The 17,351-nt window shown below is 45.7% G+C and overlaps 1 protein-coding gene across 1 annotated transcript in view; it reads left to right on the plus strand.

Moving 5' to 3' along the window:
* The first annotated feature begins 7,162 nt into the window (after positions 1 to 7,162).
* LOC126092448 (uncharacterized) overlaps positions 7,163 to 17,351 on the plus strand; it is a 642,436-nt gene continuing 632,247 nt past the window's right edge. The window contains exon 1 of the mRNA XM_049908050.1: positions 7,163 to 7,378. Within this exon, the coding sequence (XP_049764007.1) occupies positions 7,300 to 7,378 (79 nt within the window). The 5' untranslated portion in view covers positions 7,163 to 7,299. The remainder of the gene's footprint in view (positions 7,379 to 17,351) is intronic.

Genomic DNA, 17,351 nt, shown 5'->3' on the forward strand with positions numbered 1-17,351 from the left:
AGGAATTAGACAAGTAACGTAGTACACACACAATTAAAAAAAAATAGCCACAGTCTGATTTCTGTTCGCAAGAGTTAAAAAGCACACCCAGCGACAGTATGATGGCTATTCACAACACTTCCCAAAAAAAGAACACAACACGGAACACTCACTGTAAAACACTCACTGTGAAACACTGCACGAAAAATGGCGGCACAAAGATGACACTCCAGAGCCAAAGGCAGATTGGGTGGGGGGGGGGGGACCTGGAGGAGGTGGAAGAACAAGGAGGGAGGAAGGAGAAAACGAAAAGAGAGGGGGAACCAAGGTGGGCGAGGACTCATAAAGGGGGGAGAGGGGCAGGGCAGACATGAGAGGGAATGAGAAGAGGCAGAGGAGGGAAATGCAAAAAGGACTCGGGGGAGAGAAGTGGGCAGAGAGAGGGGAGGTGGGGAGAAAAGAGGATGGAAGGGGGGGAGAGGGAACCCGGGAAAAGGACAGAGGAAAGGAGGGGGAGTGAGGGTCAGAGTTGATAGGAGGGATAAATGGAGGGAGAGAGGGCATCATCCGGGTAGGGGAGTTGATGGAAGCCACCCTGGGAAAGGAGATGAAGGGTGTAGAGATGGAGGGTAGGGGGCACACAGTGAAGACATGGCAGGGGGTGGGGATGGGAGAGGAAAGGAGCAACTAGGGGCTGAGGGGGATCAAGGCGGCGGGAGGTGTAGAGATTGCAGATATGTGCGAGGAATAGGAGCAGATGGGGGAAAGGAATGAGATCATAGAGGATCCGCGTGGGGGACGGGAGGCGTATATGGAAGGTGTGGCGGAGTGCATGACGCTCAAGGATCTGGAGGGACATAGAATTTGGGGAGGGGGAGATATCCAGGCAGGACTGGCATAACAGAGGATGGGACGGATTAAGGATTTGTAGGTGTGGAGGATGGTAGAGGGGTGCAACCCCCTTGTCCGGCCAGAGAGGAGTTTTAGGAGTCGGAGGCAGCTGTGGGCTTTGGATTGGATGGAGCAGAGATTAGGGATCCAGGTGAGATGACGGTCAATGGTGAGGCCAAGGTAGGTGAGGGTGGGGGTGAGGCGGAACGGACAGGCGCAGACAATAAGGGCGATATCCAGGAGCCGGAAGGAGCGAGTGGTATGACCTACGATGATTGCCTGGGTCTTGGAAGGATTGATTTTCAGGAGCCATTGGTGACACCATGCAGCAAAATGGTCTAGGTGATTCTGGAGAAGGCGTTGGGACCATTGGAGGATAGGAGCAATGGTGAGGAATACAGTGCCATCAGCATATTGCAAGAGGTGTACTGGAGGGAAGGGGGGGGGGCTGGGGCACATCTCCGTGTACAGGAGGTAGAGGAGAGGGGAGAGGACAGAGCGCTGGGGCGCACCTGCAGAGGGGTAGAAGGTGTGGGAATTGGCATTATGGATGGTAACAAAGGAGGGGCGGTGGGAGAGGAAGGAGGCCGTCGGACGGATGTAGTTGATAGGAAGGGCGTAGGTTTGCAGTTTAAACAGGAGACCAGGATGTCAGACACGGTTGTAGGCCTTTTCGAGGTCGAGGGAGACAAAAATGGCGATGGGAGTTAAGCTGGAGTGAGAGGAGATGAGTGAGGCGGAGGAGTTGATCATCAGCAGAGAAGGAAGGTTGAAACCCACATTGCGTGTTGGGGAGGAGGTGGTTTTGGCGGAGATGGTGATGGATGCGCCGGGAAAGGCTGGATTCCAAGAGTTTTCTGAACACCGATGTGAGACAGATAGGATGATAGGAAGAGATGGAGGTGTGTTGGGTTTGGGGAACATCAGGATATGGGAGGTTTTCCACAGGTTGGGATAGAAGCCAGTGGCAAGGATGACATTGTAGAGGGTGGCAAGGACTGAAAGGAAGGAGGGAGGGCAGTGTTTGAGGTGGCGGTAGGTAATGCAGTTGTGGCCGGGAGCAGTGTTGCGTTTGGTGCGGATTGTGAGGCTGATGTCCTGTGTAGTGATGGGAGTGTTATGTTCAGATGGTGGTGTGTGGCCCAAGTACTGGAAGCTAGGAGCAAGGGGAGGAACAGAGGTGTTCGTACGGTCCATGACATCAGGGAAGAGGGAATAATAAAAGTGGGGATCATCTGGGATGGAAAAAACATCAGAGAGGTGAGAGGCAAAGTGGTTGGCCTTACTGAGGTTGTCAGGAAAGGGACAGTCATTAAGGAGGAGAGGGTACTGGGGGGTGGGGCGATTCCCAGTAAGGCAGTGGAAAGCAGACCAATACTTGGAAGAGTTTATGGGGAGTGTGGTGTTGAGTTGTGTACATGTCTGGCACCAGGCACGGCGTTTCTTCGCAGTAAGCAGGTTGCGGATGTGTGATTGTAATTGCCGGTGGCGGGTAAGTGTATCCCGGTCACGAGTGCAGAGAAAAGAGCGGTAGAGGCGGCGGGACTCTCGAAGGAGAAGGACAGCCTGTGGAGGCAGGGTGGGGTGGTGAGGGTGGATGGCTTTCATGGGGATATGGGTGGCGACAGCGTCAGACAAGGTCTGGTGCAGGAAGGCAGCAGTGCGAGAGATGTCATCAGGTGATTGGAGGGTAAAGTCATGGCCATCAACCTGGGTGTGAATGGAGTTCCAGTAGGCATCCCAGTTGGCACAGGAGTCATCATGGACAAGTTTAGGAGGGACGTCGGGGTGAGGAGTGTTGATGGGATTGGCGACCACTATAGATAGTGAGGAGAACAAGAGCATGGTCACTGCCAATGAGGTCAAGGACATCTGTGGTGATGCGCCCAAGGAGGTTGGGAGAGGCAAGGACCACATCAGGAGTGGTGTTGGATTCGGGTCAGGAGTGCTGAGGCAGGGGAACCAGGTCTCCCTGGAGGGTGGTGAGAAACTGATGCCACCGCTGGAGATAGGCAGGATCACAGCTGTGGATATTGAGATCGGTGGCAATCACGTAGGTGGAAAAGGTGCGGTCAATGTGGGCCAGGAAATCGTACGGGATGGGGGTGCGAGGGTGGTCATAGATGGTGGCACAGGGTGGGGAAGAAGAGGCTGAGGGTGTCAGAGGGTATGGGTTATCGGTGTGGTGAAGGGTGTAAGGAGCCATGGAGATGGAGATATGGGGTTGAAGGAAGGTTTCATTTAGGACGAATGCATCCACGCAGTGCTGACAGAGGGTGTGGAGGAAGAGGAGTTTGTGGTTGGGCAGGGAGCGAATGTTATGGTACAAGACACGGTAGGGTTGTTGTACCATGGGAGGGGAGAGTTAGATGAGGGTGGTGAGAGGGGTGAAGGAGAAGTGCGCCTGGTTGTGGGAGTATGTGGCATAGGTGGTAAGATGGAAGATGGAACGGGCAGTGAGGGCGATTTGGGAAAGGGTGTGGGAGCGCTGGAAGGGGTGGATGTTTTGGAGCACAATGGTGATGAAACGGATGATGTCCTCTGCAGTAGGTGGAGGGTGGAGCGAGTTGTTTGGGTGGATGGGGTCATCGGCAAGACGGACAGGGACGGTGAGCTCAGGGGTGACTGGAGGAGGTTTTGCTTTACACTTCGAGGAGTAGGTAGGATGTGGTTCGTTACAAGTGTTGCAGGAGGGGGGAGAGGTGAGGGTGGGGCAATTCTTGAGGTAGTGTGAAGCTTTGCAGTGGGGACAAGTAGGGGGGTTCTTGCAAGCAGAGGTAACATGGTCGTTGTATGTGAGACAGCGTTGGCAGCGGTAGGACTGGACTGGGGAACGGGAGGGGTCCACTTTATGACGGCGATTGTGGATGAGGGATCCCTCAGTGAGAAGGCAGTCAATGGAGGAGGAGGATTCGGTGAATATCTGCACGAGAAAAGTCGGCCCGGCATCATTGAAGATGCGACGGGCCGAGCGGATCTTGATGTCGGGCCAGGAGTTGATTTCCCCCAACACCCCAGCCTCCGTGATCACGAGGTTAAGCTTCGTGATCACAGCGGTGAAGGTCGGCGGACGTCGGGGAGGTTGAGGCTGACGGAGAGAGGACGGGGTGTGGTAACGGGTGAGGGTTGCACTTTGGCCAAATTGGATACGGGGGATGTGGGAGAGGAGATCAGTGTGGAAGGAAGCATTGGGGGATTTAATGAGGGCCGAGACCTTGCGAGGAATCAGAAGGGAGATGGTGGCTTCGGGGTAGTATTTCCGGATGGCGAGGGTGTGGGAGCGGGAATCAAGGAATTGAGGGTGATTGGAGAGGACAAAGGTGTGGGTGGAAGGCATAGCAGGCGCGGGGGTCGGGGTCGTGTCCATGGGGGTGGGTGGGTCACGGGGATCGGGGGTTTTCTTGGAGGATATTGCGGGGGAAGGGTCAACATTCGGGGGCTTTGAAGGTTTCGTGGTCATGACAGGGTGGAGAGGGGGCTGGGGGATGGGTTGCAAGGGGAGATGGCCGGGGACAGTACCACCCAGAGCAGCGGATGACACAGAGGGAGGGAGTGTGGGTGTCACAGAGACTGTGGAACGTCGAGCTGAAATCCGTGCTGGCTCGGAGCCTGTCGGAGGCAGTGCAGGGAGCGGCGGAAAGTCAGTAGCTGTCGATGGGGCGACAGTGATAGGGGACGGGGAATTGGGGGTGATTACAGCCGAAAGTGGCGCAGGGGTGGGGTGGACAGGGAGAGAAGGAAGGACGGGAAGGGGGTTGGAGGATGAGCTCCATGTGATGGTGGTTGGAGCAGCGGAGGGAGAGGTGAATATGATAGTGGTGGTGGGTTGGGACATGGTGACGGCGCGCGAGAAGGGCGGCAGACGTCGACGGAGCGGCGGCGAGCACCGGCAGGCGGCGGCGGCGGCGAGGAGGACCGGACGGCGAGCAGTAATGACTGCGAGCAGACGACACGTCGAAGATACACCCTGAGAGTAGCCCAGGCAGTGCGAGTCCTCGATGAAGAAGTGAGGGAATCCAACACTCGAATGCCCGAGTTCTTTCCGACAGTTGTCATTAGCTGTCACCACTGCACCGAGTAAACTTCGTTCTAGCTCTACCAAGAAATACACTGCTGGCCATTAAAATTTTAATGGTCAATAGTGTATTTCATCGAAGTGACTGTGTCAGGCAGGATACTACTAATGCTGTATTCAAGTAATTGTTTGTTCTTCCTACTCATCAGCATTGAATTACATTTTCCTACGTTTAGTGCTAGCTTACATTCATGAAACCAACTACGAATTTTGTCTACGTCATCTTGTATCCGCCTACCGTCACTGAACGACCACACACCACAGCTATCCGCCAGATATTTTGTGTAAGTAGAAAATAACAGCGGTCCTATCACATTTCGCTGTGGCACTCCTGATGACACCCTTGTCTCTGATGAACACTCTCCATGGAGGACCCCATATCGGGTTCTGTTGTTTAAGAAGTCTTCAAGCCACTCACATCTCTGTGAACCTACTCCGTATGCTTAGGCCTTCATTAACAGTCGTCAGTGTGGCAAATGCCTTAGGGAAATCGAGGAATATGGAATCCGCCTGTTGCCCTTTTATGTAATTCTCTTCCCTGCCTCCTGAAAAATCACTGCCTTCCCAGGAACTGCTGCGTATGTGTCGTTCTCTCATTTTTATTTCGACTTGTTCAATGAAACCCGGGGAGTGATGACCTCAGATGTTAAGTCCCATAGTGCTTAGAGCCATTTGAACCATTTTTCCCTGAAACCATTAAGGGGGGTAGGACGTCAAACGAGCCGACTTGGAGTAGGAGAGGCACCACAGGACATTTTATTTTCTACTGTCTATACTTTTACAAATAAAATTCATAAAACTTTATCAGCATGACCAGGAAGGATTCAGGATTCACACTCACAGCAGTGGAAGTGCAAAAACATAACAAAATAATTTTTTTTAGGTATGAAATTTCATAATTTTTTCACCTACTGTTGGCTGCATTTGTTGCTATAGGTACATTTTTCTTCACAAGTAAGAGAAATTCTTTGACGAATTTTGCACAGCATACAAACCATACTTACACGTGTATGTAACTCTAGAATTATCCAAATCTATTAAAAACTTTGGTAAAGTTTGAAACGTAACAGCTCATTCATTTTTTCATAAATTAAAGAGTTTCAGACACCTGTAAATATGGTTTGTATGCTGTGCAAAATTCATCGAACAGTCTCTCTTACTTATGAAGAAAAGTGCACCTATAACAACAAATGCAGCCAATAGTAAGTGAAAAAATGATGACATTTCACATGGAAAAATATTATTTTGCTATGTTTTTGAACTTCCGCTGCTACGAGTGTGAATCCAGAATCCTTCCTGGTCATGCTGACAAAGTTTTATGAATTTATTTTCAAAAGTATAGACAGTAGAAATTAAAATGTCCTGTGGTGCCTCTCCTGCTCCAAGTCGGCCTATTTGACGTCCCACCCCCCTTCAAGTCACAGAAGTTAACGACATGCTTTAAAGTGCGAAAAATGCAGCAGGTCGTTTTGTGTCTCACAATAAACCTAAAAAGCACTCCTTCTTAAGGCGAAAAGTGGCCCATCGAGACCATCCGACCGCCATGTCATCCTCAGATGAGGATGCGGATAGGAGGGGCGTATGGTCAGCACAGCGGTCTCCCGGTCGTTATGATGGTTTTCTTTGACCGGAGCCGCTACTATTCGGTCGAGTAGCTCCTCAGTTGACATCACGAGGCTGAGTGCACCCCGAAAAATGGATGGTCACCCATCCAAGTGCCGGCCACGCCAGACAGCGCTTAACTTCGGTGATCTGACGGGAACCGGTGTGTCCAGTGCAGCAAGGCCGTGGCACAATAAACCTACCGTCCCGAATATTGGGTCGGACGTGACAGTCTTCGTGGCAGTGGCGTGAACGCATTCTTTACTACGTACACCAATTGTGCTGTGGAAAGGGATATCGAATGGCACAGCGCATGGTTGTGCAGTTCTCGTGGAGTTCCTCGAGCCCGGGAAGGTTGTCGGCAGTGGGCGCACAGATCGTCGTGCTAGGAATATGGGTGACGAACGATGAAGCGCGTTGTGCGGTGCATGTGTCGTTCGAGCACGGAGCAGTTGGCAGCAGTGGGCGCACAGTGGCGCGCGCCGCGGCCCGGACGCCGAGCAGCGGAGGCGGCAGTTGCGGACCGCGCGGGCGCGCACACCGGTCCACCCCACACCGACGCCGCCCCCACCGCCCCCGCCGCCGCCGCCGCCGCCGCCGACGCGGACACAGCCGCCGGCCAGTGGCAGCCGCGCCGCGCTCCGCGGGACGACGATGCGTGGGCGGTCTGTCGCAGCAGCGCCGGCTCGCGATCTCGCCTGACACTCTAGTCTTTCGGCGAGCACCCTGCGAGTGACAATCTCCTAGCAGGCATGGGACCTCGGCCGAGACCGGTCCTTCTGGCGGCTGCGCTGGTTGTCGTTCTGGCGGTCCTCCGTGGCCGGATAGTAGGTGAGTGTACGAGTGCCGTGGAGAAGCCTGCCCGACGCGAAACCGACGTCGCGACAGTGTGTGCATTCGCATGTACTGTATGTGCGCTATCGAGATCGATGGTTTGCCTCAGTCCAGCTACTCTGAGATCCAACAATACTTTACCGACAGCAAATTGATGTACTAAATCAATTCTCTGAAATTCCCTGCTCTACTTAATATCGCTATAACGTGTAATTTTTCCTCCTATCTATGTAATGATGTAGTTATTCTCAATTCGTTCGAGCAATCAGTCATTCATAATAGGAAACACAGTCATAACTCAGTCACTCAAAATGATTCAGAAATTTTACTTGTTAGAATGAAATCAGGCGATGATTCTTCTTCTCTGCAGGCTCGTGCTTTGCGGCAGTCTGCTAATCTGTACAAATAAAATGCCTCGTAATTTTGGGAGCGTTGTACAATCAGTAGGGAAGCCTCAGATCATGCAGATATTTGGCTTTGATGAAGTTTAACCTTCCGAAGAAGTAATGGAGCTCTTGGATTATTAAATGCAGGTTCGTATCCAGTCTTTCGGAAGTTCCCTTCTGATTAACAACTACGAAATATATCGATGAATATCATTAATTCTCAAATGTCAAATAATGTAAATTGTTACACACCTTTTGTGTGAAGGAGCAATATATATATATATATATATATATATATATATATATATATATTTCCCTTTTAATTGTACAATTTCGTATCAGTTATCTTTTGTCATAAATCTCAATATTCAGATTACAATTCTTCAAACAATGCTCAGGCTAATCGGCACGAAGACAATCTCGGAAGTTTTTTTTCTAACAATCACCAGAGAGAGTACTACAAAGAACAATTATGCGCTCATGGCATAGCTATTGTATGAAACTACTTTGCGCATGGATTCTCCGAGTATGAAGATAGAAAATTAGTAAACGTCATTCAAGGGTAGAATTGTATCAGAATAGTTCATCGAATATAAAGAGATATTACAAACGTAAAATTTAATGAAATTCTACGCCAGAAGAGAACTCCACAGTGGTGGGACTGAACCACGGCCTGTATTTTATTATCCAAAGTTGGCCGGTATCGCAGAATACAGTAATTTTTCTAAAAATAAATGTGATTGTGGTGAAAAAGCAAATTATTCCAAGAACCATCGCTGTGGTCTCCTATCGACAGAAATGTCATTCTTTTCACAATATCTTCAACATTTCGCGGCCCTGTCAGCAACTGTATAAATATTAATTTTAATTTTAATAATGAACAGCCTCAGTTGCACCGTTTAATAGAATTTACCTAGGTTTCAGTCGGGATAATCCAACCTTCTTCAGAATAACAGTATCTATCGTTTTAGCTTGACGATGTCCACTATGGACAAACGACAGATACCGTTATTCTGAAGAAGGTTTGGTTATCCTAACTGAAACCTAGGTAAATTCTAGGTAAACGGTGCAACCTTCTTCAGAATAACAGTATCTATCGATTTAGCTTGACGATGTCAACTATGGACAAACGATAGATACTGTTATTCTGAAGAAGGTTGGGTTATCCCGACTGAAACCTAGGTAAATTCTAGGTAAACGGTGCAACTGAGGCTGTTCATTATGAAAATTAAAATTAAGACTTAATTATATATAGAAATACTTCATCCATTCCGGAAGTCGAGAAACGCGACAGTTTTTCCCCGTTGTCGACAGTGATGTTGGCAAGATATCGGTCAACGGAAAGTAACCTGTAGGGTGTAATGGGTGAGATTGCGAGTATCAAAATACGTGACACAAATGGCCGTACCTTTTGGTTTCATTGACGTAGAAGCTTCAAATTTTTACACCACAAACGTACCAGACACAGGAGCCTGCGATATAAATTTCAACTTGATAAGTCCACCTCTTCTTGAGAAATAGACATCTTAACAGACGGACGGAGAGAGGCAGACATTCGGGATAATAAATAACGAAACAAACATTTTTTCGTGTGATGTAATTAGAAATTAACGCATTTCGGATAATTTGCTTTACTTGTAGGCCTACTATGAAATATTGTTCCTTGCTAAATTTCATGATTCTAGGAAAATGGGAAGAATACTACCGGTTTTGATGAATGAGTTTGCTAGCATAAAAAATATCTGAATGGTCGTATCTTTTGATTGCATTGATTTAGGAGTTTATTCGTTACATCGCTAATGGACATGTGACATAAATTTAGACTTGATGCGTCTACCAGTTCCTAAGAAAAAGGGTTTCTAAGAGTAAGGCAGACAGGCGGACAGACAGAAAAACGGACGGACGGACAACAGAGTCATCCTATAATGGTTCCGTTTCAACCAACTGAAGTACGGAGCTCCGAAAAGTCCGTTAAATGCAAATTGAGTGTTACCGTTATCAAAATCAGTTGAAATTTATTAGCTAGTGTAACTAACCACATATATTATATTTTCCACTACCTCTTTCAGAGAATTATGTTTCCATCTTCAGATGGAAGTATGTTAATTAATAAGTCACATTTGTGTTTCATGTTTATCGTTTGGGTATTTTCGGCACTGTTTGGCAGCAGATCAAATTATAAATATTGTATTACGAAGCTCAGAGTTATGTGGACGTTTTGATTGAGTATGGGAACAATAACATAAAATACTGTTAACCTATGTAATAGAAACCTTCACAGAAGTTTGAGCCTTGAACTAAAGTAGATTTCTTTATTCCCCCTCTTCAGATAGTGCCCCAGGTTATCCAAAATTCGTACACACAATGCATACGTGTCTAATTAACTGACATAAACCCTCATGATAGCAGAAGTATAATGCTTCGAAACGCTTTGTGAAAAGTACAATGCAATAGATCGTGCTGGTTATATGAATTAATATTTTCGATCGAAAGATAACAGATTTATTTCAGTTATTTTTGGGAAAAGAATGAAATTTGTTTCTCCTTCACCATTAAATATGACTGATTAAGTTAATGTAATTAATTAATTATATTGAAACAGGAAACGGTGGTAGAGTTCGTTAACACGAGCATCTTCACCTAGAGGTAGAAAATTCTTCCTAAATTTATTCGCAGTACGTGAGAGCGACCCAAGACTGAAGGTAGCTAAATTGCATTATTGTGACAGGAACTGATATTCTTCCTAGTTTTATGCTGAAAAGATTCGAGAAAGAACGAAGAAGGAAGTAAGGTTGTGGAAAACCATTACTGGAAGGAAGTGTAGATTGACGAGTCATTTACTAAAGCATCATCCAATAGTTAATTTACATGCATGTATTACCTACTCATCTGTACTCTGCAATTCACAGTGTGTCCAGTGGCTGAATGTAAATGATATCCTCTTTTTTTCGTTCTTCGTGTTCCATTTGCGTATGGTGCGCGGGGAGTCCTTATGCTCTCGATTTTCTCCAATTCTTCCTTCGTGGTTTTCAGTAGCATAAGATTGATAACGTAATATAATTGCCGGTCGCTGTGGCGGAGCGGTTCCAGGCGCTTCACTCCGGAACCGCGCTGCTTCTATGGTCGCAGGTTCGAATCCCGCCTCGGGCATGGCTGTGTGTGATGTCCTTAGGTTGGTTAGGTTTCAGTAGTTCTACGACTAGGGAACTAATGGCCTCAGATGTTAAGTCCCACAGTGATTAGAGCCATATGAAACATTTTGTAACATAATTCTTGAGTTCAGGGATATCTGAGTTCTGAAAGTAAGAGACGCTGTAAGACCAAAGCATTCTGTTTCCACAGACTACTCGACCGCGATGTTTTGTGCAGGAGAGAGACCATTGAACATTTTAATAGTGCGTTTTCAAGTGTTAACGGCAACCCCATTCGTTGTGAAACCACCGATTCGCCTGTATGCACATTCGTATGTATGTATGTATACCAGGTACAGGTCCGAGGTCGGTTATACGATTTTTATCTGTCGCTTATCACTACTTTCGACTCTGACATTGTTGATGTGAAAAAATGCTTAGATGTACTTGGTTCGGTGTCCACGTTAAGTTTCAGGCTGGGTAAGAGAGGTCAAAGATCGGAGGAGAGCAGTGGCTTTACATCTCCAGTTGACACAGTGGAATTTAAAGTAACCTTGTTGAAGAGCTTTTATGTAATATCGTGGTGGATGATTATTATATCAGTCCTCAGGTCTAGTTACATATTTAGTATCGTCACAACCGTATAACCTACTCTCATATTCAACAGCATTTTCCCAACATTATATGTATCTTCTCGTTCAAACTCTGAATGACAGACTTCAGTTAAGTTGGTTCAAGCGAAACGTAGGTAAGCAGTTTTATCCCTCGAGAATGACTTCTCAGCCCAGTAGTTTTAACAAAAGTGTCTCAGTGCAATCATACAGAAACGACCGAAAGAATCCATCTTTGAGACAGAGAATTTTATTAAACTTATTCCCAGTGCCCGAGAAAGATCTAAGGTTAAAGTCAGGCGTGCTCGTTTTGTAATATAGATGCTGGAGTAGGATCTCTTTTCTCCTAGCATATAGAGTGTAAATGTATAGAGATTCAAGAATGAACAAGGGAGAAATGGCCCGAGGAAAGCCATTACCGGAAGAAACTATAGATTTTTAAAACATCTGCTAAGGCATTGAAGAGTACTTGATGAACCATAGCACTATATATCCATCTGTACTCCAAAGTCCCTAGTGCGATGTGTTGCGAAGGGTACAAGCTGTACAATTGTTTTTCATCCTTCCCACTCCGTTCGCGGATGGTGAGCAGAAAGAAATGTCTTTGGTATTCCGAGTTTCTCTCTCGTCTTCTGTATGAGGTGTAGAAGCTTGGAACACAGTGTGGTCCCAGATTGACAATGGGAAGCGAATGAGTTTTGCGGGTAATGCATCCTTTAAGACTAAGGTACAATTTTTAGAGACAGGAAAGAAACCGGGGCATAGTCTGACAGTGGTACACGTCACTAGAAGGATCGATTTGATGCCATCTTTTATTGCCATCTTTTCGTGCGTCGGCCAAGCCTTTCTTTTGCTGGTAGGGTGATATTTTGAGGGCAAATTTAGGAATTTTATTGTCCGCCATTCGCAAAATGTAGTTGTCCATACTTCTCTTTTTTGGGAAATTATTTCTTTCCATTAAAATATATTTAATTTCTGTCTTGTTTCTTCATTGGATTTTTTGTATTGTACGGACTATACTTTGAATGACTGGACGAACCGCATTTTAGACGACTGTATTTTGTTTCTATTTCATATTTACGTTTCTGTCCACTGCACGTTAAGGATGCTGAGTGCTGTCGAAGATAGTGAAGCTAACCGAAATTAATTAGGAATGAAGATTAGGCCTCAGAATTCCGGACATTGATCTGGACAAGGGTTTCGAGAAAGAACTGGCTGTGACTTCGTACTTACTTATTTACTTCTTCTTCCAGGATTGGGCTTTCACCCTTTTATGACTTCCGTTTTATTGCCATCTTTTCGTGCGTCGGCCAAGCCTTTCTTTTGCTGGTAGGGTGATATTTTGAGGGCAAATTTAGGAATTTTATTGTCCGCCATTCGCAAAATGTAGTTGTCCATACTTCTCTTTTTTGGGAAATTATTTCTTTCCATTAAAATATATTTAATTTCTGTCTTGTTTCTTCATTGGATTTTTTGTATTGTACGGACTATACTTTGAATGACTGGACGAACCGCATTTTAGACGACTGTATTTTGTTTCTATTTTGTTTTATTCACGCATATGTCACTTTCATACATGGCCTTATGGCCTTATATTTGAGTCTCTTGTCTCACCTTCTCTTCAATGTTCGCCGAATTTTGCTACATATATACTGAATTCGACAAAGCTTATTTTCGCATCATCGCTGAATGATAAATCATGACCTAAATGAGTGAAACGTGAAACTTGTTCTATTGGTTGATTTTCAATTATTTTGGCTCTGATTGGGTATTTTTCTTGCTGTGTCACAACTGTTACTTTTCTCCTAGGTATCCGAAAATTATAACTTTTGCAATGACACTTAGCATATATAATGATTTCGAAGGTTGCACGTGTATGCCTTCATCTACATCCACATCTACATACGTACTATGCAGGCCAACTACGGTGCGTGGCGTAATGTACCCTTACTACTGCTAGTCATTTCCTCTCCCATATCACACGCAAATAGACCAAGGGAAAGAGGCTGCCTGTGTTTCACTGTACGAGCCCAAACTTCTCGTATGTTATCTTCTTGGTCCTTACGCGAAACGAATGTTGGCAGCAGTAGAAATTTTCTGAGCATTGTTTCTCGAAAAGAACGTCGCCTTCCCTCCAGGAATTCTCATTTGAGTCCCAGAGGCAAGTGAACAACCACGACATTCGTGCCGATTTTCGTGCCGAGCTGTTCTAGGCGCTTCAGTCCGGAACCGCGTTGCTGATACGGTCGCAGGTTCGAATCCTGCCTCGGGCATGCATGTGTGTGATGTCCTTAGGTTAGTTAGGTTTAAGTAGTTTTAAGTCTAGGGGACTGATGACTTCAGATGTTAAGTCCCATAGTGCTTAAAGCCATTTGAACCATTTTTTTTTATTTTCGTAAACAACAGAAGTCGGAATGATTGGACGTGGACTGAAGTCCGCTGTTTTCTATTGTGTCAAGCACTGCGTTCCCTGCTCGAGGCACCATAGAAACTCGAAAAATATTTCGTTCGCTGCGAGAATGTTTCATCGATCTGCGATGTCTCAGTGGTCGGATCGTCGTAGTTTATAATAAAAGTAACGCATGAGCTGAACGTGACGAAGCAAATGGTTTAATGTTAATCTATTTTCCAAAGTGAGACTTAAAATTAAGGAAATGATATTTTCCGCGTCGGCTGTCAGTCTGTTTAGTAATGTGCAACAGCAATTTCGGCTAGTACGGCTAGTACAGCTCAGTGTTAAACAGGCTAATGTAGGTTCATTCCTCTCACCATATTTACGTATTTTGTGTCGTACACGTAATAGAACACGATACATCGCGAATCACTGAAAAAAGACGGAACACTTTGTACAACAGTCAGTAACAAATTCATGACAAAAAATTCACTATTATTTATCACTGTGCGTGCATCAAATGACTAAAATTTAAATTTTGTACTGGTGCTCAGATAGTTACTCATAGTTGAAGATATCCTTGAATATCATAATGCAATTGTAGGCTGTGCTCCCGGTGCTTGCCGAAGAACGTGAATTAGGGACGGTCCGACTTCTTCGACAATACAAATTTCTTTTGTTTTGATTAATTTAGACCCATTTTGTGGAAATTATGTGTTGTTGTTGCTTAAATTAGGTACGTACTGAAATTTTACTTTCCTTCTGCAAGGCATAGGGCACATATAATGTATAAAATGGCAACATGCTATATAATATAAACAACAACATAATTTGAGGTTAATTTATTTCTAAACCTACATAAAAGTGGTACGTACGAGGGCAGTTCAATAAGTAAAGCAACACATTTTTTTTCTGAAACAGGGGTTGTTTTATTCAGCATTGAAATACACCAGGTTATTCCGCAATCTTTTAGCTACACAACACTATTTTTCAACGTAATCTCCATTCAATGCTACGGCCTTACGCCACCTTTAAATGAGGGCCTGTATGCCTGCACGGTACCATTCCACTGGTCGATGTCGGAGCCAACGTCGTACTGCATCAATAACTTCTTCATCATCCGCGTAGTGCCTCCCACGGGTTGCGTCCTTCATTGGGCCAAACATATGGAAATCCGACGGTGCGAGATCGGGGCTGTAGGGTGCATGAGGAAGAACAGTCCACTGAAGTTTTGTGAGCTCCTCTCGGGTGCGAAGACTTGTGTGAGGTCTTGCGTTGTCATGAGGAAGGAGAAGTTCGTTCAGATTTTTGTGCCTACGAACACGCTGAAGTCGTTTCTTCAATTTCTGAAGAGTAGCACAATACACTTCAGAGTTGATCGTTTGACCATGGGGAAGGACATCGAACAGAATAACCCCTTCAGCGTCCCAGAAGACTGTAACCATGACTTTACCGGCTGAGGGTATGGCTTTAAATTTTTTCTTGGTAGGGGAGTGGGTGTGGCGCCACTCCATTGATTGCCGTTTTGTTTCAGGTTCGAAGTGATGAACCCATGTTTCATCGCCTGTAACAATCTTTGACAAGAAATTGTCACCCTCAGCCACATGACGAGCAAGCAATTCCGCACAGATGGTTCTCCTTTGCTCTTTATGGTGTTCGGTTAGACAACGAGGGACCCAGCGGGAACAAACCTTTGAATATCCCAACTGGTGAACAATTGTGACAGCACTACCAACAGAGATGTCAAGTTGAGCACTGAGTTGTTTGATGGTGATCCGTCGATCATCTCGAACGAGTGTGTTCGCACGCTCCGCCATTGCAGGAGTCACAGCTGTGCACGGCCGGCCCGCACGCGGGAGATCAGACAGTCTTGCTTGACCTTGCGGCGATGATGACACACGCTTTGCCCAACGACTCACCGTGCTTTTGTCCACTGCCAGATCACCGTAGACATTCTGCAAGCGCCTATGAATATCTGAGATGCCCTGGTTTTCCGCCAAAATAAACTCGATCACTGCCCGTTGTTTTCAACGCACATCTGTTACAGACGCCATTTTAACAGCTCCGTACAGCACTGCCACCTGTCGGAAGTCAATGAAACTATACGAGACGAAGCGGGAATGTTTGAAAATATTCCACAAGAAATTTCCGGTTTTTTCAACCAAAATTAGCCGTGAAAAAAAATGTGTTGCATTACTTATTGAACTGCCCTCATGAAAAACAATAAAACCCCTGAAGACATCACAGCTGAGATGAAACATATTTGAGGATTAAACAAAAAATGTGTTCATGTAAAAAGGCAGACACTCTTTCATTAATTATGATGTCCCTAATGTCTGGATTCCATCTCTCTACTTCCGCCTCAGCCTGTAAATAATACGAGCAACAGACCGGAATTAGAGCTGTAAATCTCAACACAAAGTATTGCTAAGTGGCCATTATAGTAGGTGGGCCGTCATAGGTTCCTTTCCCAAGAGCAGTGATAGTGATTAGCCATCAGTTGTGATTGACATCTTCAGAATTGTTGTAAAACCTCGTCTCGATGAAGCTGAAAGAAGAAGAATGTAACACGCCCACTGAGACCGTCATGTTGGAGTCAAGCATAACTGTTTTAGAGAAAGTATTCCTGATCTACTCTGTGGTGTGGAGGTATTTTTCTCGGCGTGTCGATCTTCTCATATTACTAAGCAAGTCAATCTACGGCGCTCCGCAGAATTTGAGGAACCACGTTCTCTCTTCCCATCTCGGGACAAAATTAGGTTAGCTGGACCACAATGTCAATGAGGCACTGCCTGGTTCCGATAAGAACCCCTGCTGAAAACTCTGCGCTGTCTTTCATGACATTTTGTTAAATGATTTATCACACACGTTAGTAGCGGACAAGGATGTTGAGCTGAATTCGACTCTTTCAGGACCCTTGGGCTTTCGTTATGGCAATTTCCCTTCGAATATTTACTTTTTTGTTATATATTACATTTTGCAGTGCACAGAGAACGACTCTTATGTCTTAAAGCCACGTACAATAATAAATTTGCTAATTAACAATTTGGCAGAGGGGGAGTTTATTCATCGTCACAGATGACGGGTTGAAAGGGTCAGAGGGATCTATGGATAATATTGCAATCAATTTTACATTTTAAATGACTGTGGAATAGTACTGAAGCAGCTATAAAAATAATCGCGTTGTTACCTGAGACGCAAAAGGCTATCAAGACAATTCTGATCGATTATAGCACATTAACGGGTCTGATTCCGTTTTGGATCTAGAGCAGCAGACGTATTGGTGCCTGGCGCTTTGAATTTCCCCAAATTGGCAATTTGAAGACGGTATGACATAATGCATGTGTAAATGCATTCGGTAGTAGTAGAGGTAGAATTTTAATGTGGCAATGGCCATTACTAACGCTGGGGAAATGTTTGTCCATTGCCGAAAAAATGTGCTGAGGAAAT

This window comes from Schistocerca cancellata, chromosome 7, assembly GCF_023864275.1.
Source record: "Schistocerca cancellata isolate TAMUIC-IGC-003103 chromosome 7, iqSchCanc2.1, whole genome shotgun sequence".
In the NCBI taxonomy this organism is placed as follows: Eukaryota; Metazoa; Arthropoda; class Insecta; order Orthoptera; family Acrididae; genus Schistocerca; species Schistocerca cancellata.